The sequence below is a fragment of the Channa argus genome, chromosome 8, assembly GCF_033026475.1.
Source record: "Channa argus isolate prfri chromosome 8, Channa argus male v1.0, whole genome shotgun sequence".
In the NCBI taxonomy this organism is placed as follows: domain Eukaryota; kingdom Metazoa; phylum Chordata; class Actinopteri; order Anabantiformes; family Channidae; genus Channa; species Channa argus.
The window spans coordinates 5,980,132-6,002,437 of record NC_090204.1 but is presented as its reverse complement, the minus strand read 5'-3'; the positions used below and the strand labels follow the sequence as shown (position 1 = coordinate 6,002,437).

At 38.1% G+C, this 22,306-nt stretch overlaps 3 protein-coding genes across 7 annotated transcripts in view; 1 reads left to right on the top strand and 2 right to left on the bottom strand.

The window, feature by feature from the left end:
* Window positions 1-1,900: 1,900 nt before the first annotated feature.
* On the bottom strand, window positions 1,901-5,547 carry pigc (phosphatidylinositol glycan anchor biosynthesis, class C). The gene is made up of 3 exons (XM_067514093.1): window positions 5,412-5,547; window positions 4,189-4,420; window positions 1,901-4,097 (listed from the first exon to the last, which is right to left on the bottom strand). Exons 2-3 carry the CDS (start codon window positions 4,414-4,416, stop codon window positions 3,441-3,443), a joined length of 885 nt encoding a protein of 294 aa, XP_067370194.1. The 5' UTR covers window positions 4,417-4,420; window positions 5,412-5,547; the 3' UTR covers window positions 1,901-3,440.
* Window positions 5,548-6,153: 606 nt separating this feature from the next.
* tmed5 (transmembrane p24 trafficking protein 5) lies at window positions 6,154-10,367 on the bottom strand. Its single transcript, XM_067514091.1, has 4 exons — window positions 10,040-10,367; window positions 9,247-9,344; window positions 8,988-9,168; window positions 6,154-8,329 (listed from the first exon to the last, which is right to left on the bottom strand). Exons 1-4 carry the CDS (start codon window positions 10,226-10,228, stop codon window positions 8,111-8,113), a joined length of 687 nt encoding a protein of 228 aa, XP_067370192.1. The 5' UTR covers window positions 10,229-10,367; the 3' UTR covers window positions 6,154-8,110.
* An 831-nt stretch (window positions 10,368-11,198) lies between these two features.
* The window catches only part of suco (SUN domain containing ossification factor), a 40,159-nt gene continuing 29,051 nt past the window's right edge, over window positions 11,199-22,306 (top strand). For 3 of the 5 annotated variants that reach the window (XM_067512171.1, XM_067512175.1, XM_067512174.1), the window contains exon 1: window positions 11,199-11,487. In XM_067512171.1, coding sequence (XP_067368272.1) covers window positions 11,435-11,487 — 53 coding nt within the window. In that variant the 5' untranslated portion in view covers window positions 11,199-11,434. The remainder of the gene's footprint in view (window positions 11,488-22,306) is intronic. The other 2 variants (XM_067512173.1, XM_067512172.1) reach the window with 1 other exon arrangement.

Here is a 22,306-nt window from a genome sequence, read left to right as displayed (position 1 = left end):
CTGATTAATCTCAGTTTGACCTAGAGATCACAGCTTTCTATTTAAAGATATGTGCCATTCAAATAGAGGAAAAGCACGTTCAGGATGAGCTGGCAGAAATGAAGTGTAACCATAGCATTGACATATTTTCCTTTTTAATGCTGTGAATGGAATGTTTAATGATCCACTATTTGCCCTCCTTTTAGCTCAGTCTAGTTTCTACCAGCTGGCGAGTTACATATCTTGATCTTCAGCGACCAGACTAGGTGCTAACTCTGACATCATGGTGCTGGGCAGGTAGACAAGGATGAAAGCAGTACAGCTGTGTGCTGCCTGTGGGCTTTTTGTGTAAACCCCCTATTTTACTCCATACAAGCAGAATGTCAACAGAGTGCAAAACATAGAAAAAGAATGTGGGAATGCATCAGTGTTCTCAGCTGTAAGGCCCAGCTCTAGTTTAAAAATCAATGTACATAAACAGTTGTGACAATTATGATATATTTATTTGGTTACAACCAGTCGCTCAGAGACCAGATCTGCAGGATCAATAGATTCAGTAAAGAGAGAAAAATTACCAGCTTTACAGGATTTTATGAATAAATAGCTCTTGAGCATCAGTCCCAGTGAAGTCACTCATGACATGCCTCTGCATTAGTCAATGCCTCTTCAGATCCTTTTCATTGTTTCTGTAAGGTGAAGAGAAAACCACTACATCGACAGTTTTTCCTGTGCTCTGTCTGTAGAGTGTAACCAACCAGCTGGCTAACCCTAAACCCATCTCTGGCTCTGTTTGTTTTTCCCGATGCACTCAGTCAGAACTGAAATGGTTCGATCATTAGGTGCTATTGTCTTCGGTGTAATGCAAATAAGTGTGGAGTGTGCAAATGATAAATCTCTGGACTGTAAATATCACAAGTCATTGATAAGTAGACTATAATTGTTTAGCTCAGACAAGATGGGAGCGGAGCTGCCTGTGCATCATGCATATATCTCATTAAGGTGACTGTAAAATAAAAACAATGAACTTTATTGTGATGAAGGATGTCTGTTAGTAAAGCAGATCTGTGACAAGTGGAGCCTTCAGCAGGACTGACTTCATGTTCACTTGCACAAACACTCCAATCATCCTGGAGCATTCACAGTAATAATATCCTAATTTTTATTATTATTATTTTGCAACGGAAAATAGTTGACAGGCCTGTGGAAAATTACCTCACCCCTATTCTTCCTGTAGCTTTAGTGCAGTGTTATTTTGACTCCTTTGGGTCATACGTGAAATGTCTAGATATTAAATTTCTAACAGGGTTATAAATAAAGACTTATCTAAATTTAAATAAGTACCACTTTCAAAATTAAAATAAAAACAGCATGTGGTTATTTAACTATTTTACATTTATCTCAGACTAATACATTTTTGCAACAAGAGGTAGTGTGAAGAATGTTATTCCTTTTAGATTTAAGAGTACATAAAAGACAGCAGGCCACCAAGAGGGTTTTTAATTCTTGCTGGATAAATGGTTGCTGACCACCTGAATTGGGTGCTTTGGTAAAGAGTTTGTTGTCTAACCTTTAATGGTCATGAAGACGCTAAAACTAAAGGTCACCTTATGCTCGATGGTTCATAATTTACCATAATATCCTAAAACTGAACAGGTTCTGGAGGATTGTCTTTTAAACAGCAGCTCGCACACTCCAGGCTGGTCCAGCAGTAAATCACATTACTCCTAATGTCTGTGGAGTAATGAGAGAAGGATCGAAAAAGTAATAGTGACTGATTTCTATTCTATTATTGTCCTTTTTAAACTTTACCCAGGGATTAACGACACAACCATTTTCTATTTTATTTTAGTAATTTGAAATTATTTAGGGTCTGTGTTAGCAATGTATGTATAAAACCAGAAAAGCTTTGGAACTGTTGAAGTAGGATGCACTATTCAAAATGAGTGTATTTATTGCAAGTCATACTGTCATCGCAATATTGTTATTACACATTTCAATTCAAATCACACAATTGAAATCATGAATTGAGTCTATATTTCTCATTTATTAATAATTAGTACAAGCCATTCCCTGCTCTCGCAATAACAAGATTCTGAAAGAATTGAGTCACTTACCAAACCCAGGGGGCTTTGGGGATTAAGTCTTATTTGTTTAATTATTACAAGCAAGAATCTGGAGAAGGAGGGGGCATGTGTGTGCAAGTGTGGAATGGCAAGTCAGTGATCAGCTTTATATTTTATATATTGTTATAAAAGGGGTTCACCCACCTCCCCGGCTAAAGTGTGCCCCCACCCACAAGATCTTGATATTATAAAAGAATCATGAGGCAACAGCTGCGGTAGCTTTTCTCAACATTTAGATGAACTGCAATCATTAAAAGTTCCTGCACATACAGCAGGAAAACTTTCAACAGGTGTTTTTTTTAAAATCCCGTTGGGGTATGACCGTGAATGTAACAAAGATCCTGATCCTGGGAGAGCAGCACCTGCCCTGTCTAATTATTAAGGGCTGTGTATGCTGGAGTTTTTCCAGGTCTAATACTATATTATTAGAGTTCATAGAGGTAAAATCCAACAAGTGAGGCAATCCTGCAAGTGAACTGACTCAACAAAATACATGTTAAAAACTAAAGCCCTTGTTGTTATAATCAGGCCACACACCCATTCATCAGTGCACAATAACATGTTGGACACAACCATAAAAACGCAAATCATCTACCACAGATTATTAAAACATCACTGATATCAAATTAATGGACAGCAAATAATGTGCACTCACTGGCCAATTTATTATATACACTTGTACAGCAGTCCTGCCATGAATCCTACTTTTAAAAGGTTATAATTTCTCAGTTTTTAAGTTGAAACAGTCAGAAAGATAATAATTCTACTGTTTATCATTGAGATCTTGCTGGGTGGTGGAGTGTTACTGGAGTGCATAATATTAAGAGATGGTTCTAATGTTTTGGCCACCCTATTTAAAATGAATGAGTGGGCCAAAACCATCTAATCTTATAATGCGCTCCAGTACGTCTCCATGACCCATGATTTCAATAGTAAACAGAGTAGAATTATTACCTTTCTGCCAGTTTCAACTTAAAAACTGAGAAATTATAACATTGTAAAAGTAGAATGTATGGCAGGGCTGCTGTGTTGGATTGCATTAGATTGTACAGGTGTACCTAAAAAAGTGGCCAGTAAGTGTAAGTCATCATAGTACATTAGCTGATCCCTTCCATACAACACAGTATTTTTTATTTTTTTTTTACATTAAAAATGTTCGTAAAGAGTAACAATTTGTCACGGCTGCTTAAAACAGAGGTGGAAAAATGATAAAATAGTTAGCATTTGTTTACACCACCAACTTAACACTTCAGGTTGTGATTAAAATAAATCATAGAAGGTCCCTAATTTGGCTCAGCTATTAAATGTCCGTTTGGTCAGAGGCACTGCTCTGTTTTACTACTGAAGGAAGCGGCTGATGTCCTCATGAATCTCTGCCTCATCCCAGGGCCCATGGATGTTGTCCTTGTGCCTCTGAAGCCTGACTAGTAGTAAGGGACAGAGTAATGTAACACCTCCTAGGGCTAGGGCCAAAAGCACAGCACCAGCAGGTGACTGGGACCCCAGACCACCGACCCCTCCCAGACACACTCCCACACACACCCCAGTAAATTGTCTAGGGGCATTCGCTCTTAACCTTTTTAGAAGGCAGGGCCACAGAGCAAACACCAGGAGGGCACAGCTGAGCATGGTGAAGGTGTGCAGAGCCCCAGGCAACCTCGAGGCTAAACACACAGAGGCAAACAGGGCTGCATTTAAGGAGAGGCTGCCCGGAGGCGAGGGCTGGGCATAAGGGAATGCCACCAGGTGGGCCAGCAGCATCACAGCGGACATGGCGTACACTGTGTCCGTACTCACAGACTCCGTCAGTGTCTTTAGAACTGGTGAGAAGCCAAATGTGAAGGACAGAAAAATGGAAGCACTCTGTAAATCAGCCATATAGGTCCGGGGCTCACAGCTTGATTCAACCTGAGACTTTAAAGCTTGATGCAGTCCATAACCCAGCAGGGCGCAGACGAGACTGGTTAATAACAGCAACTCAGGGGGCAGAAGACCCTGCGGAGTAAGCAGAAAAGAAAACTAATTATGCATTTCATGTACAGTATTGTATTCAGAAAAGGCAAAGCATGTAGCACACAGATATTACCTGCTCCATGTAAAGCCAGAGGGTGATGAAAATGGCCACACAGGACAGCTGCTGTCCCACAAACCCTGCTTCTTTCACTACAGCCCAGTACTGGTACTGCCGAATTCCCACATTTCTACGCAATTCCTCCAGGAACCGTTCGTCCACATAGTTATCGGGGAACGGCTGGTGCTCCCACAGCACCTTCTGCCAGGGTACAGCTGGACCTGGGGCACTATCTGGCCCCATAACCCTGACCATAAACACACATACAGTATACACAGACGTGAGTAACATACTGTCTACACTAGATTATGAAGATATCCCTTATGTTTCTGCTGCTGTTACAACACCACTGTCATTATTATGGGTTATATGATAAGTTTGGATGGTCACCAATGACATCTAGAAGACATCAGCAGAGCTCTGTCTTCATAGATACCTAAACATTCTAAATATTTCACTTCCATAATTAATTTCATAGCTCATCATTCTTATGCCTTAGACAGGAGAGACAGGCCTCAAAAGTTCTTCATACTAGCTCTGAACTGAGGAAGACTGGTTTCCAGTTCTTTGTACTTTACTACCGGAATAAGCTGCCAAACACAGAGACAATAAATATTCTGGGACATTTTAAAATGTTTTTGCTAATATTTATTTTTATTATTTTTTTAAATTGTATCTATTTATGATTTAATTACTGTTGCAGTGTATATCGGTGATGGCTGTTTGGTTGAAATAAAAATGTGTGTAAGTAATGTATAACCGTCTTTATAAACTGTGTATTGATCTGTTTTTTTAATATTCCAATCCTAATAATATATCCTGTTTAAATAATGTTTAAGTGATTATTTGATAAAAGGTTTCACGTTTATGAGCTTTTTACCTTGAATAGTAGACTGAATTAGCTTAAAGCTTTGGTTAGCATGAAGCTAATGATTCACCTATAAGGTTACAAGTGAATTATCGCATTAATAATTCAATCAACAACCCTAAACAAGCCAAATCAAATGCTGGACTTTATTCACACCCGTGGCATCGTGTGCTCGCTGTCAGCTGAAACTCAACCGGATTCGCAACGTTTTGACGCCTGACCGAGACTACTACAATGAAACTACCGGTACTTTCACTTTTGTTTTCAATAAAAACAAACATGATATGTGACCACATGTGTACTTCAACGTTAATATGCAGACCATCGGCTCAGCTTTGCCTACAAATATCTCAAAAGGTGTTATACATACCTGGAATCATGGATAGCAAGACTTTGTCCGGCGCCAGTGGATCCTACATTCTCATTACGTCATTATCGCGGAAGTGAAGCACTGTGCCGGAGCTCACAGCGCCTCCTGTTGTCTCATAAAAGCACATTGCCAGATTCTAGCTGACTATCCTTTTTCTTTGACATGAGCTTACGCAGTCCCGTCTTTGCTCACGTAAGGTCAACGCCGCTGTTGATATTGATTACTTGGTCAAACATATTTCAAAAAGTGTCAGTGATCAGACCACAACCTCTTGTTTCCCATGTGTCAAACCAGGCAGCAAGCAAACCGGTCAGCCATTAATCGTGTTCGGGAAATAATCCAAAAATAGCTTTATTGTTTCACTGGAGTAAGGATGTTGTCGTAACAGTGTCTCCCTAAAGATTGGAATCCTACACACAGGGTCTACTGGGCGAGCAACTATCATGAATTAGTATGCAAAACTGTAAAGATGAATGATGGTGATCAAAAGCAACCCAATAACATTTACTTTAAGCTCTCAGGGTCTGCATCCACTGTGATTAGATGAAGCACTAAATCTCTGCACCACAAAATTGGCAGTAACACAGCAGACACAAGCAGCCGTATGGTATTCTCTACGCTTTAGTCTTCGCTGCTGCATGCTTAACGAATCCCTCCCTTTCTTGCAGGTACATGCTTAACTCATTTAGGTTTGTTTGAAAAGGTTTTTAGTAGGAATACAAAACAACACAGAGGTCATAAAAATGTATGATTGTTTAATTTATACACAGTCACAACTACAAGATAATAAATATATGGAATCGCATTGTCAACTTATAGTAAAACACTTTTTCAAACACAGTGTGCTTTTCGTGTTAAAAAGTTAAACATTCATCCACTCAGTAACAAAGTACTTTAAAAATGTTTGTAGTCTTTTATTTGAAGCACTTAAAATTTTAACAGAATCTCATCATTCAGTATTTAATTTAAATACTGGATACCACAATGAGATTAGTGAGGCAGAGGAGTAAAGGATGTTAATAAGCTGTGAAAGTGAGGAAGAGGATGACCACATCATGTATTACGTCAGGCATCTACAAAACTCAAATGTGATGTAAGAAGCTACTGTAATGCTGACATATTTCAATTTAAAACCATTAGACTAATCAAAGCTTAGTTTTACAGAAATTTCAACAAAAGGCGGTTAAATTATGAAGTCATTAACCCACCGTATGACATTTATCTTCCAGCACAGGACAAATTCAGGAGAAATGAATGCGAAGCCTCCTGTCAAAGTTTGTGAGCAACCAGGTTTCACATGTGGAGTTCCATAAATACAAATAAAGGAAATCCTGCAAGCAGCATAGTATAGTCAACAGTGTATTAATAAGATAATAACCTCTTTAACAAAGCTTCTTCATACATACAAATACAAATAGCAGAATCGATTCTGATGGGCCCCAATAATCAGAATACACATTAGTGACCAATTATAACAAGTTGACATAAAGAATTTAGCCCACCCCACCCCCCATTCATAATGTTGTTCTGTTGCAGTGCAATGATCAGATGATGTTTTGTAGTGTTGGTTAAAAAAAATTTGCGTATCAATCTAAATACACAGAATAAAATGAATGCTGATGTGGCCCAGGCAGTGCATGGCTTGGTCATATTATACTGAGCGTGGCACCCATGTAATAAGTGGTAATAGCCTTCTAGGTATCAGTAAGACAGAAATAGACATCTGTCACTGGAGAGAAAGTCAGGCTCAACATCTTCACACAGTAGTTGGCTGTAAGCAGACACCTACCAGCAGTCATTGAGGCTTCACAGTAGTGAAGTAGTGGAGCAAACTGCCATTTAGGTCACGTGTTCTCGGCAGAGAAGAGAAGGGCTCCTGCTTGACTTTCCGTTAGGTGCTAAAGAGCAGCATAATTAAAGTGGCCCTACCTAAAGGCCTGACCTATCAGTACTAGCATATAGGGAAAAGTGTGATAAATTTTTTTCTTCATGACATAAATAAGAATGGAATGGGAGAAATATCTGAAGGCATCAAAGACTGACAAAAGGCTTGCACCTTAATAGAAAACAACAGAGGCATTGTAGTAATATAAAAAGGTACATTTTTGAAAGCTATATATGGGAAGACATACTGACAGACTGGTTGCACTCTACACTCCTGTTTGGCAGAAATAAATGTAATACTTCAGACACCATACCATTTTCTTCATTTAGTTTAGCTTAATTAAAAAAAAAAAAAAAAAACCCAATAGATTTTTTTTCCCTCAATTAGCCACTAGCCTTGTAACTTGTAAGGTTTTGTTTAGAAAAATAGTCATGTTGTTAACATCGGTGTTTTACCACTTTCTTTGAAGATTTACAGCAGATAGGGAGGACTATAAAACAATATACAAACTTTAAAGTGAGACAAAGATATTTTTTTTCCTGAAGCAAAGATACTGAGGATACAAAGTACAGTGGGCAGACAATTACAGTATTAGTTCCTCTTCTAAACCACAGACTCCCGATGGCCTCCAAAGTCCTGAGGACCGAAGACCAGAATAACACTTGTGGCATATTTGTAATTGAGAATGTCTGTCAAAAGGTCCATATGTGTGTGGTCATATGGTATTGTAAAGAAAACACTTTGTGTTAAGAGTCACGAGCCAGGAAAAAAAATCCCCAAAGGTATTTGTTGGCAAGTACTGTATGAGAGAATGCTATGTACGAATTTTCTTTTTATCTTCAAACAGTGAGCGGACTAGGTAGACCTGAACTGCTGATACAAACACCATAACAACGAGATTGACCACTGACCAAAAGTTCACCCTGTCAAAGTTACTCTCCTGGAGGTTTCGATCACGAGCCTCAAATGCCCGCAGCACCGTCTGGATCTGCACACTTTTGCCCAGTCGAGCCTTCACACTGTTGATGGTGTCCTGAAAGAGCGGAGAGAGACACACAGCCAAGGCTAACTAGATTTGAATGCAAGAACTTTTATGTATCTGACACTAAACTGACCAGAAGCATTAATTATGTAGTTAAGTGATCAAGATCACAGGAGAATCAGTGTTCTCTAGTGATACTTTAGAATCAAGCTGCTCAATTGGTAATGTTCATTCCTCTATGAGGAAACAACTTCCTCCACATCTGGAACAAACATTTCCTGCCTCTGACTGAGTTATTCTTATGTGACTTCTAACACAAATTAAGGCTGTTTATGGTGAAGGGGTGGTACAGACTACTGTGGTGCAAGTTGAAACAATTGTGGAACTCCTGCAATAGGTGAAAGTTCATGACATCTATTCTTGTGACACTCTCTTCATAACTTTGCTGTATGTTGCAGATTGCATGCAATTTTGTTGGCAGTTCATTTGCTGGATCACTGTTTGCCCGGAGTGTTATCCCGTAACTGTAGGTGTCACAAAGTCTAAAATAAGGATTAGAAAGCCGACGATAGCATTTCTGTTTTAACTTTTCTCTATTACATAGAAGTTGCCACAAATTTCAACCCATTAAAACTGTTCTGGGATGTGTTGTGTCAAATGTAATCTTTCCTCAATAGCATGATATGAGTTCTAGCTTAGGCTGGCTCACCATGATATCTTCCAACTTCATGTCCAGCATGTCTGTTCCATGTACATACTCCTTCCAATCATCAGGATCTTCATCTGTATCCATGTTGTCGAGGATCAACTCGAAGAAGATCAGCTTCTCAGAGACAGTACTGAATGTGTTGTCAAAGCAGAACATGTAGTCCCCATCCTCAGTTTCGACCCTGTAGGAAAGCACAGGTAAGAGTGAGCTTGTGTCTGTGTCACTAATATCTCTCATTGAGATGATTTATGGTATTTACGTGTGCACTCCATCCGACTTGCGGTAGTCACTGAACAGCACTTGCCCAGATGGAGAGGAGATGTAGAAATCTACATCGAGACCTGCACCATCTAATACCTGTGGACAATGGAGGAAACAAGAGATAGAGGAAAGAAATATCATAAAAGTGACAGATATACTTGAAGTTTGTGTGGGCTGACAAATTCTCCGGAGCATGAATGAATTATTTCTTACATTATCAGTGAGAAATTCTAGTTTTCCCCCTCAAGGTCTCCCTCAAGCTCCAATGGAGGTTATAATCTTGGATACCATGTCCTCCATGGTAGACACTACAACAGATAGGCTATGACATGCTTGGGATGTTTCCCACAAGGAAAATAAATGGCAACTCCCTGACACTGCCTCAGTTCTAGACACACAAGAAAGTCCAAGTCATTCAGATTCATCCAGTAATGTATCCTGAAAAACTGACCGGCATAACAGGTTTCCAACAATATCCAAACTGATATGTGACCCAAACAACCTGCTTGTTCTCTTGTACAATAACAATTTCAACAACAATTTCAATAACAATTTAATCAATTTTACCTAGTAATATAATATACCAGTGTAGTTCTTAACAACATTATTATGAAGAAATGCCTTCTTGTAAAAAGTAGTCAATATAGTTAAAGCATCTGATCAACAGGTCTAACAAGTGTGGGCTTATGCAAATGTCTGGGTTACCATTGGTTTGAAGTAGCTAGGTTTAGGTCTTCTAAACTATCATTACATCTTTATACAAGTTTATCTTAGTCAGCAGTCTTTATGACCTGATATTCAATTTCCAGTGAGGCATCTGTTTTCATGGTCTGGTAGAAACACTCCTTTCGACCGGCTGGTAGGGTGAATGTGAAGTCGCTGTCCAGAGACTGCGAGAAAGAAGCCAGCGCCACAAATCTCTGCGGGACATGAGCAAAAATCACGTACAGCACATACAAATATATCCGGACTAACGCCATGGTCAGATCAACTTGTTTAAAAGCCCAAAAGAGCCGAAAGAGTGGCACAGAGCCCCGCCAGTTTGCGACTGAGTGAGCAAAGAAGCAGCTAACATCCACGACACTCGCCCAAACTTCTCTTCAGTTAAAATCTTCTAGTTCTCACGGCACTGACAATTATTCAGGACCCCGCCAGTTTGAAACAGAAACTCATTTAAATTATTCACTGAAAAAAATGGCATATAAATGTGCTGTTGTATTTTACATTATGCTAATTGAGGAGTTTTGTAATTATAACTAATTATCAGTTACAAACAAATAACTAATTATAAGCACAGGCGCCTTGAGTGCCCTTTTAGATCTACTTTCTGGGATATGTAGTTTCTTCACTCCATGTGGTAAATACATAGGGAAATCCATAACGTACATTTAAAAGTTATTTCTCTTAGTAAAAAAAGAGCAATTGATCAATACAAACACCTTAACTAAGTTTAAAAAGGAAAACATAATTAACAATATATGAACTTGTGGCGAGCATTATTTTCTGTAATTGTATGTGAATTTGAGTAACCACTGGAATAAAGTGTCTACAAAATTACGTGAAAGCTATAAAAATGGCAAAATCTTTGCTGAACGATATAATAATAACATTTTCAGACATGATCTCTGTTAAATAGGTGTATTAGTATATGCATTGATAGCGCTGTGTGTAGTGACCCCAACTGCCTCTATAAAAATTATGTATCAACGATCATCATCTCAGCTTAAACGTCCGACATCAAACCGTTGTGCAACTGCTGTAACTATTGCATTGCTTTAATGACTTTCTTATCAAAAGGTGACGCGTCCTGCTCCACAGTCTCCAGCTCATCCTATGGGGGCGGGGCTAATCGCCAACACTACTTGCTACTTCTATTGTGATTGGCCGTCATGTTCCCGAGTTTTATTTGATTGGTGGAACGTGGGCAGAGGTCGAATTTACCGAGAGCCTGCTAAGCTTCCACAGCAGTAGCTGCTAACGCCGAAAAAGAGGCGTACAACTGGTCTGTACAATGAAAATCACCACGACACGAGTGTAGGATTAACCTACAGATGACAGTCATATGTTAATTTATAATTAACGCAGGACGTCAGCCAACAGAAAATCTTGTCTTCGGTGTTTTTGCGTAGCCGTGAGAGATTAGAAAGACCCAAAAGAGCGAGGATGTTGGTCCCCGCGGGAAGATAATGAAGAGGCTGCGCGTTTTGTTGGTGTGCCTCATTGTAGCTCTCCTGTGCTGGTAAGCTTATCCCGATATATACATTCACCATATTAATGACATGTACGACATGTACACTAATGACAGTATGTGAAGCACGTTTTATGTTATTGTTATCTGTCATGTCGCTTTGCTCAATGTATTATACAGGTCTCAACAGTGTTGAGTGTCATGAACCATTTCTGCTACAGAGCTAACGTTATCAGCTATCCTCACTGTAACATTGTGACATTACGTTTAGTTGGACTATAACTCAGAAGAGGCTTGGATGGTTGTGTTGTTTATTTTTGTAATGGGTGATAAAGTTTGATCTTTGAATTGTTTTTGAGGGATTTGTCCTTAAGCTATGGAGTAGCAGTGCAGCTAGCTAATCTAACCACTGCTGTGTTGCTTGGATGGCAAACGTTTCATGCCTGGTGTCTCATAATGTTAATTTCAAACAAGAAACTCTGAAAGTGACTATGTCAAACTGCTCCCACAATTGTAATCTTCTCTCCATGTATGCTACCATTATTTCGTTAGTTTTTTTTTAATAATGGAATTATCAAGCTCGAAAAATGCATCAAAGTCATGTCAGTAGCCACAAACATCTCGTGACGTCTTCAGATATAGCAACTCTAAACACACAGCATGCGTCGATTTCTAATAACATGAACTAGCAATTAGCAAGAACTAGAAAATGTGGAAAAATGTTAGCATAGTCCACTTATAAATTATTCAAACCAATAAAAATTGTTGGTAGCTAGACATCAGAAGCAACATAAGAACCCTTGAAAAGCACTAAAGACCTATAGTTTTAAGTTTGTTTAAAAGTGAAGGGGTGTTAAAAAATTACATTCAGTTTTACTACATATGTAACAGATATATTTTATTACACTCTACAGAATGAATAAGTTGCCGTGTTAAAAATTACCGGTGTATATGGACAGTGATGTGACATATATTGAGGTAACTACTCATAAATAAATTTAATCCCAGATGCACGGGGCAGGTAACAATAGACAGGGTTTGTTAAATAGGATTAAATGGCCTGCTAACATGCTACCTTTATCCAGATTGGTAACTCAGGAGCAGCCAGCTATCCAGTATGAATCTGCTAACTGTTATCAAATGTGTGACAGCTATTATCTAGAAGAAAATACTTTTTTCCTTGGAAGACTAAATAAATAACCTTCAGCCTGCTTTTCACAAGAATCTCCATATAATAATTGTAAAAATTGAAAAGATTTTTAATTGTAGAAAGTATAGCTCCAACCATTGAGCTTTTCCAGGTAAAATTATGCTCAAACTTCAGAAGAGGAGTCACTTTTTTGTAATATTCATAGAAAATTATACCACTGATGCTACTCAGTGTTTGTGTTACCAGCACACAACCAACAGTGGTTTTGTCTAAGCAACATAGGGAGTAATTAAATGTATTAACTCTTGAGGTCACTGATCATTTTCTATAACCAGTGGTGTTTTTATTTCCCCATCCCTGCCTTTTCATAGAACAGGAAATAAATAGTGCTCATACTGTATCAATTATAACCAAAACATTATGCAAAATTATTATCAATAATTCAACTGTCCATAGTAGTCGCAAATTGATAAAACCAATTATAAAATAAGTATAAATATTTGGTCAGGCTGTAAAGAGAAACACCAAAACTCACTGGTTGTTGAATAATGTTGACTATTTAAATCCACTTAGTATCTGTTACCCATGTAGCTTTTATTTTCTGAGGAATCAAATTCCCAATAGGTTAATATTTCACACCATTGAGGTTCAGGTAGTCCTCAATTAAATTTAGCATAACATTTTGTCTTGATTGCAAACAAAGAGAAAAAAGAACAGGATGCGCCAGTAAAACATCAAAACTGACTGAGCAATTAAGATATTCATAGTTAGTCATTTAAATTCAAGAAGACTGCAAAGGACTAGTTAATTATAAATTAAATAGATGAATGAGGCAGCCATCAAGTTTTGGTAAAAGTTAGATTGGATTGCACCTCACATGTTTGAGTGCTTTAAACACTGGTGCACTTTTTCACTTTTCTACAAACAGACTAATGACCATGCAACCACACGCATAGGCTTCATTACTAATTCAGACCCTTTTTAGCTTGCTGCTGTTGGCTACTCGCTCTTCCGTGCCAACTCTCACACATCCCAGTGGGAAAAGAGAAATGGGGTATGCAATACTTGCAGTAATCAAAGGCTTCCAAGACAGCAGTGGTTTTAGGCACAGAAAGGTGCCCTGTACAAACACAAGTTGTAAAAGACAATGGGTCATTAGTGTGTTGCTGTATTTCACCTGCTGTTTTAATAACCCTGCTCTGCCTTAAAATTCAGTGCTAACATTGTGATTTCCAAATAAATATTCTATTAGGTTGGTATTTGTTATGTGAAGTCTTGCCCTCTGTATTTTACTGTGAGATTGTTCTAACTGCTTGTCTAGGGGTCTCTGTGTTTCAGTGCTGGGAGAAGCACAGCTGAATGGATTTGTGTGCGTCATGCTGCCCCTTTACTCCCGTTGTCAGCAACAGGGATCTTACAGTGTGTATGCTATGCTGGCTCAGGCTGTTGACATCAGCATCAGTGTAGAATGTGTGCTGGACAGTTTGTGAAAGGGTGCTCTTTTTAGCCAGGCTGATATTCAGTTATGATAACTTACCATAGACGTATATTACACGAGCTGCAGTATAACCATTTCAGTTGTGACAAGTGCATTCCTACGGGAGCATGCAAGAGAAATAGCTGTACTTTTCATCATTATCTCATTCTGTCCCTATGTCATAGGCTTATTTGTTTCATAGCCATTTGATGATTATTATAATGCCACATGGTTACCACTCATGAGATAACTCTGCAGCCAAATGACCAAAGGGGATTTTATATTTGACTAGACTGCAGATACTTTCTAATCATTCACAGGGTAATGGAATATTGCATGTAAAATGAATGACTTATATTGTTAATTAATGTTAATGTAATAAAGCAAATTTGACACTGTTTACATCTGTAAATATGTTTAGTACTCTGGAGTGTTTTTGTGACTGCTTGCTATAAGCCAAGAGGTGTATTAATATTTGTGCTCTATGTTTTCACACAAACCCAGAGCAAACAACAGTTTTGCTTGTCTAACCCGTTTGCTCTCCTAAAGCACCTATATGATGACATGGTATCTCATGCTGACATTCACTTGTCTTCTGCTGTCAGGTCAGAAATGGGTTTATTGGTAGGTTTTCACATACAATAAACTTTTATTGAATTTCAAATAGTAGTTGCAATGTACAAATTGGAAAAAAGACACAAATTCATAAATATAGGCATACATTGATATGCTGTGGTTTTTTAACAGCTCTTGAGCAATCTTGTGTATAAATTGCTATTCAGTAGTTTCATATTTTGGTTATTAAAGTTCTCAAAAGAAAGGTCACAATGAGTTAGCATGCAAATGTAGTATATCAAATAAATGTAAATTTACCCATTAGTTGTTTTTTGTGAATTAATAGTTGTTTTAAATATTTCTTAACTGTGTGCTCCTTTATTTTGTATAAATTGCTTGTGGGCATTGTGAACACTGGAATGTGAACTATAGCTAAAGGTGCCTCTCGCTGAAGGAGCTATGTGTTCAGACCACATCGTAAAAGTTGCCGTTTGGGGGCAGTTGTTACAAAAGTACAACATCCTTGTCTTGCCTATGTTCATCAGTCGCAAGCAGCCTGTTGTCACTTTTAGAGCTGCTTGTATTTCTCTGCAGTAGATTTGCACTATCACCTGTATTGGGCATGGAAACTTGATGACAGCGTAACAGAGAAAGCTCTGTTTAAACTTTTTTCTTTTTTTTCGGGGGTGGGGGGTTGTTGCAGCAGTGTAAGGACAGGGATGCCTAGGCCTTGTGGCCTTGTGAATTTTTCCAGATCTAACAGCAAAAGAATAATTAAAATGTGTCAGCTATTTTAACAGGACTTAAAGTTGTGTCATGGTTGGAGGAATGTGTCAGAGGAGTGTGTCAAAAAGTGATGTGCAATACACCACTCAGTCATCCATGGTACAAACTTTTTGTAGTCTGAATGACATTTTTGGTGTTAATTTATAAGTAGGGGATGTCTGTCACTCTGTATGTGCCTTTTGTTTCATCTTGCAGTTTAAGTGATGCTTTAGATTAGATCTTATGGAGAAAAATTAGAGTAAATTAGACATTCATACATTCAGTGAAGACATTGTAGGATATCTGTGTACTAGTTTGTTACTGGAAGGTTACTTTAGTCACCTGTGTCTTGTATCTAAGGTAAACTCAAATCGAATAAACTATTGATTAACTTGCAAAGAATGGAGTCGAATATTTTTCTTAAGCCAACAAAGCCAGAAGGTCATCTGTCAGAGCAAGGATGATAATTAACATACATCCCAAATAACTGCAGTCATCTGCTTGTCTTGTTGTTATATCCTGACATTTTACCAGATAATACGTGTCTTGTTTCTGTCGGCATTTTCAAAATGTGGATGTCACTCTAGATTTTAGGTACTTAATTACAGTTGTTAGATTTTGCTTTATATAAGTGATATAACACTTGATTACATAGAAATAAAAAAAAAAAGTAAAAGCCTAACTCAGATTAGTTTTTTCTTATGAGATTGGTTGCCAACTATAGCTATGAATATTATTATTTGTTTCTGGGTCTAATCAGATGCCAGTAGGTGCAGTATTCCTTGTAAATCCCTAACTTAAAATGTAGCAATAAAACATTCCCTTTCTTAACTGTTGGCTTAGAGACTAAAGGCTTAGTAATTGCGATTTCATCATTCTGTGTTGTAGTAGACCAGGGTTTTAGCTCTGCAGTCTGGCAGGTCTAGACTTAATGTTAGGAGACAGAGCTGGACTGGCAGTCCTCAGCACGGTATTGTTCATGCCCACTTGCCATGAAGACTGATGAGCACACTAGGCTCGCTTTTCTGTTGTACTTATTGTCTCCCAGCTACATGAATCATTTTCTAACATAAGTAATGGGGAATACTCAGAGGAGCCACCATCAAGCATTGGGTGAAGAGAGGGTATCTGAGCTGAGTACTATGCTGTAGGGTTGGATGATGAAAACGATCTCAAATCCAGATTTCAATAAAATTTCCCAATGTAATCATAATGATCATTGGATTCTTGTAGTTGCTCTGGTATGTGCAAAACATTACAATGTAATGTACTCGGTCTGCAGTTTCTATAACTAGTTAGTTGAGCTGCAGTTTCATTGCAGGTCTCACAGCCTTGTTAAACATTAGGAGGGAACAATGGGAAGAAATCCAAGTTTAGTTGTACACTAAACCAAATTCCTGAAAACCAATTTCTTTTTTTCTAAATTCAGGAACAATGAAAAGTCTGATTTGTCAATATACTTAAATATTTATTTGAAAAAAGTGTTTTTATTGACCAGCTTAATTTTGTATTTTTAAATTTAAACAACAACAACACATTTAAAGGTTAAAGACGCGACTTGAAACTTGATTGACCAATTAATGTTATCAGGTGAGGGCATCAAGATTGATTGGGATTTTATAGACATATCTTTTCATCAAGCCAATCTCTTGATTTGTACAAATTAAGGATTTATTACATATTTGAAAAAGTCCCATTGTTTCTTCTTGTGGAGTTACTTGTCTGTATTGGAACATATTCTAGCTGCACTCTCGAGAGATTAGTTAGCATGGTTATATTTTAGACCAGTGTCAGTTAAAAGTTTGGGGGGAACATTAGTTAAACATTGGCTATAAAATGTGTCTCTATCAGGTGAATTTGTTTGCTTAAACAAAACCAAGCAAAATACTAAAATTAACAGAACAGTTGTCTCAGTTTCAGTTTTGGGCTTGTCCACCTTGTCTCTCACTTCCGTTACTCAACAGTAGTTTTAGAAGGCTCCTTTTAAATATTCATGTGCCAGGCTAAATTGTGAGAGTCTTTCATCCTGCACCTGTGCTAGAAATTGTTTTTTCACTTGTGTAGCACAGATCAACAAGTTTTGGTGTTGTAAATTTTATGTAATAAACTTTTAATACGTTATTGTTGGTTTATCTCTAGAAGAGCAAAATGTGTACTGTTACAACCTTGCTGTTGTCTGTGATGAGCCATATAACAGAACGCTTGCAAAAAGACACTGTGATTGTCTTTTCTTTAATTCTGGCAGCAGGAACTTCTGTGTAGGATCCTGTTGCTCACATAATATTTTTCCAGGAATAGGTAGGCTTACAGTGTGATTTGAATGCAGGCCAGGGCCTGAAGCTCTGTCAGTGGTTAGGAGAAAATATCAATGTGTACTGTGTTAGTAAATAGTACTCTAAGGGTGGAGATTGTTGAGTCTTAAGGTGGAGATTTGCGTCACTCTACTGTTGTTTTATTGTATTTACTGTGTATGTAGAAGATATAGTAGATGGTATAGCAAAGGGAAAGAGTTAATCATTGTGACACAACTCAGTTTTGAGTTGAAACCTTTTTTTGTGTGTGAGTGTTTCGTGGTTATATGGTAAACATCTTTATAGTAATCCAAGGCATAAATAATTACATAAATAACATATCTCAACGTGAGTTGAGGTTGAATACTGTTGTGACTGTGTTCTACTCCACTTGAACTACACCAAAACGAGGAGTAGCTTTGGTTTTTCCTGCTCTTTTAAAGGCATCACCCCACCCCCAACACATTTAGGCTTTTTACGCTTTCCCTCCCCCTCTCTAGCTCCATGTTCATTACTGTTTACTTGCAGCTACAAACTCGCTAAAAAGCTAAATTATTTGTTGTCTTTTATTTGAGGATGGTTTAGTCTTCTGTAACTTACTGTGTGTGTAGACATGCTTTCAAATAGTTTCAGTGACGGCAGTGTACAGTTGTTTGAAAAAGCTTGCAGGTAAAGAGATACCAGTTTTTTACAACGTACAGTCAGAATCAAATGGGCACTGTGCATTACTATACATTCAGATGCACTTTAAGTGCTACTGTATAAAACTGATATATTGTTCAAAACCACATCATCACAGGATACTTATCTCAGGGTTGCATTTTTGAAAAACAACATTTTATTCCTCATTTAAAAGGCCACAGTTTTCAGTGAAGTACACTGGTAAATGGTAAAGTGGTAAGTGGTAAATGTTTTATTAGGCTACAGCACATCCGTACACGTACTGTTTTTTTTTCTCTTGCTGTGCCTGCTGATGCATACATACTGATTAAAAATACTTGTGTATTGTATCCACAACCAACCACGCAAATCCTCACTGACAAAGTGGCTTTTCCTATCCAATCACATTATATCACATGGCTGCTTCTCTCTGTCCATTGTCCTGCCAGCTTTCCTGATGTTACATTCCCAAGCGTCTCTGATCTCTTTCTGACTGGGGCTAATGTGACGCTTCACTGTTACCACCATGCCGTGATCAGAGATCTTACAACTCATAATACTGACTACACTAATTTATTACGGTTCCTTATATTAAATGAAAATTAACTGTCAGTTTTAAGAAATTATGCACAGGCATAATTATCAATTATGAATCCTTAATGTCATAAAAATGAACTCTCACTTATTTGGCTGTATTGCCCCACACTCTACTCACTAGATGGAACATAAACCTTCGTTTCTTTGCTTAAAAAGTATGACTCACACATAAAAAGAACTTCAACTGTGTGTGTGTGTACACACACACACACACACACACACACACACACACACACACACACACACACACACACACACACACACACACACACACACACATACATTTTTTTTTTTGTTTAACTATGAATAACCAGCTACCTGTAGGTGTTTGCTATTTACTGATATATGTAACCATGAAAAGCAATATAAAAATTACCAAATTGTTTTAAGTAAGTTGTATTTTCTTTTTCTTGGTAAAGATGCCTCTTTATATGTATGTCAGTTTTGGGCTTCATTTAATTAGATGTAATAAAAGGGTGGAATAAAACGCCTACCTGCATATATGCTATTATGCATTATTCAGAGGCTCCTTGTTCTCATTGATGATTTTTGAATCAGGACATTCAGTATTTGGATTGACTAGCTTGTAAGATAAAATGTAAATCCAGATTCATTATCAACTGAATAAGCTTAATGTCAAGCCCTGTGAATTGTTGTTAGTAATTAGTCAAAAACCACACTGGTCTTTATAACTGTTAAGTTTTGGTTCTGGACAATAATACACTATATTTCAGTGTAGCAGACATGTTAATCTTAGTAAGCTTCCAACTAGAGACTTCGTCTATTCAGTGCCACAGGCTAGTGTCCAAACAGAGGTGTGTCTGTTCATTCAGACTGTATCCTAGAAAAAGGCACCTGTGTACATTTTTAAGTATTTATGTGCGTCACAGAGCTGGTGTAATCACAGGGATCCTTCCAGATCGGAAAGACAAACACAGCAGCCAAAATGGACTGCATTTACATGCCCGTAAGTAACCCCCGTACTTGGAGAAATCAGCTTTCTCTGGTAATTGTGAATAGTGTTGCACTTATGAAAAGTGGTTACTGGAAATCCGCGTGTAGATTCAGCAGGAGAGTAACCTGATTTTCCTCCATCTCAAACCGGTCACACATTTTAACTGTAAATGCTGCTTCTGACTCTTCTTTTTCTGTGTGTGTGTGTGTTGCAGCAGAGTGACAGTGCAGAGGGAGAGAAGTTCCACAATAGGAACTGTCTGAATTAAAATAAAAAACAAATCTGGGGGAAAGCGACTTATTCAACTTATTTACACTTTTAAGAGGCACTTTAGGTGGACTTTGTTTTAAAAAGAAGGCAGCATAGCCCCATTGACAATCTATCCTTTCATCCAGCCTTTCACTCAGCTGCAAGTTCCGGTCTGCAGCCTTCTGTTATGCACAAGTGCAGAGAAAGCCAAACAGAAACCTGGTACATGGCACAGAAATACTCCTTATCTGACAGAATTCTACTTGAAGAAACCAGGTTTCCCGTACCTCTATACTGTCTATAGTGGTATTTTTTATTTTATTTTTTTTACAATATTTACAAATTGGAAATGCTAGATGATTTTCTTATGTGGATAATGCATATATAGCCATACTTACTGGAAATTGACATGGTTTTAATGAAGCAACTCAATTTGTTAGCATTGAGACCGGAAAAAAACTACTTAACAAATCCATAACAGTGAGTGACTTTAATTAAGATTAAATCATTTTTCCATATTGATAGAGCTCCGTAGTGAAGTTGGTTTGTCTTATCACCTGTCACCTACTGGGATCTCCAGCAGAAATGTTGGCATGGTGTGTTCATTGCTTGTACCAATGTAGAGGAAACAAGGAAACATGCCATGTCTTACAAACATCCTAGTAGATTATGACAGTTCTGGAATTCTTTGGTGAATGTCCTGCTTATATAATGTTTTTATCCAAATAGTTTACAATGTTGCTTTTTATTCACCCATTCACGCATCAATGACAGTGGCTGCCATGAAAGGTGCTCACCTGACCCACTGGGAGCAACTAGTTTTATTTACTTTCCCAAGGACACTTTGACATATAGTCAGGAGGGACCACTGACCCTTTGGTCCATCATGAGAAAGTTAGCATTTACTCCTAAGCCTAATATGCAGGACAATCACAATGATCATTTTGGACCAGTTATAGCCAATTTCCTGCTTTGAAATTCTTATTTACTGACCCAGATTTTGCTGCAGGCTGCATGCCTGGGTGATAATTCCTGGGAAGGGAAGCTGTATACGGGTTATGCCGCTGCTCCAGCAATACAGCATGTCAGCACAGAACATTAAAGCACTTAGGAAAGTGAGCCCACTAATGCAACCACTTAGAGAGGGGAAAAAAACTGTGTAATGTAATAATTTTCTCGAACCCATCGATATTCTGCTGGTAAAGTTTCATTTTCACTCCTTTCTGTGCCCTTTGAGATATGGTTTGTCTGAGTTTTGAAGTTGTCTTAATATAGTAAAGATATATTTGTTCAGTAAGGATAATGGGTTGGGTAAAAAAAGCATAAATTGGTGCTTCATATAAATCACATTTCAACTGTCCAAAGTAAATAGATTTTAGTAAATGAACTTTTCCAATGCTTGGTTTAAGTTTGACAGGGGTACATCAGAAGCATTTCAATTCTAGATAGTCGTCAGAGTGTTTGTTCGTCCTGATAAAGTTTGTTATGCCTGTTCTGTGAGAAAACTTTTCACCAGTTTAGCCAGTGTGTCCTGGCTGCTCAGAGGATGCACCAGAGAGGATTTTGGCAGATCAGCAGGCTTTACAACAAACCACAGCTCTGCATTATTCAATGCTTAAATGTTAAGGGAAATTAGGACGCACACGCAAACATCGACACGCAAACATGCTCAGTCTTCTAAGGGTGGGCTTTGAGGGTTTGCCCCTCCCACTTTTTGTTCAACCAGTTACAGTATGTTTTTATCTGCCTGGCAGATGCACTGGCCTACATTTGCTGGTGAGCTGAGCCCTGGCACATCTCCCTGTCCCACAATCCACCTCTGCCCACGTGGATCCTAAATTCTTTCTCCTTAGCTCTTTTTTCTCGCTATCTGTTTTTCTTTTGGTCTGCTTTTTTGAGGGGAAGCACAGAGTTGGAATTGAATATACAGCAGTCCCCTGCCTGCTTGAATCATCTCTTCTAAGGAAATGTTGTTCTGGGTGAAACTTAGTCTTACTTGCATCATCACAATGTTTTCCACCAGCCTTTCAGCCACTATCACATATTTAACGAATCATTACATAAAGTAAAACATTACAAGAGTCTTTTCTGTCTGAAGACAGACAGTGGACAGAAAACTGTACTATCCATGTACTTAAATTCCTAATCAGGTCAATAATGGCATGGGCTCA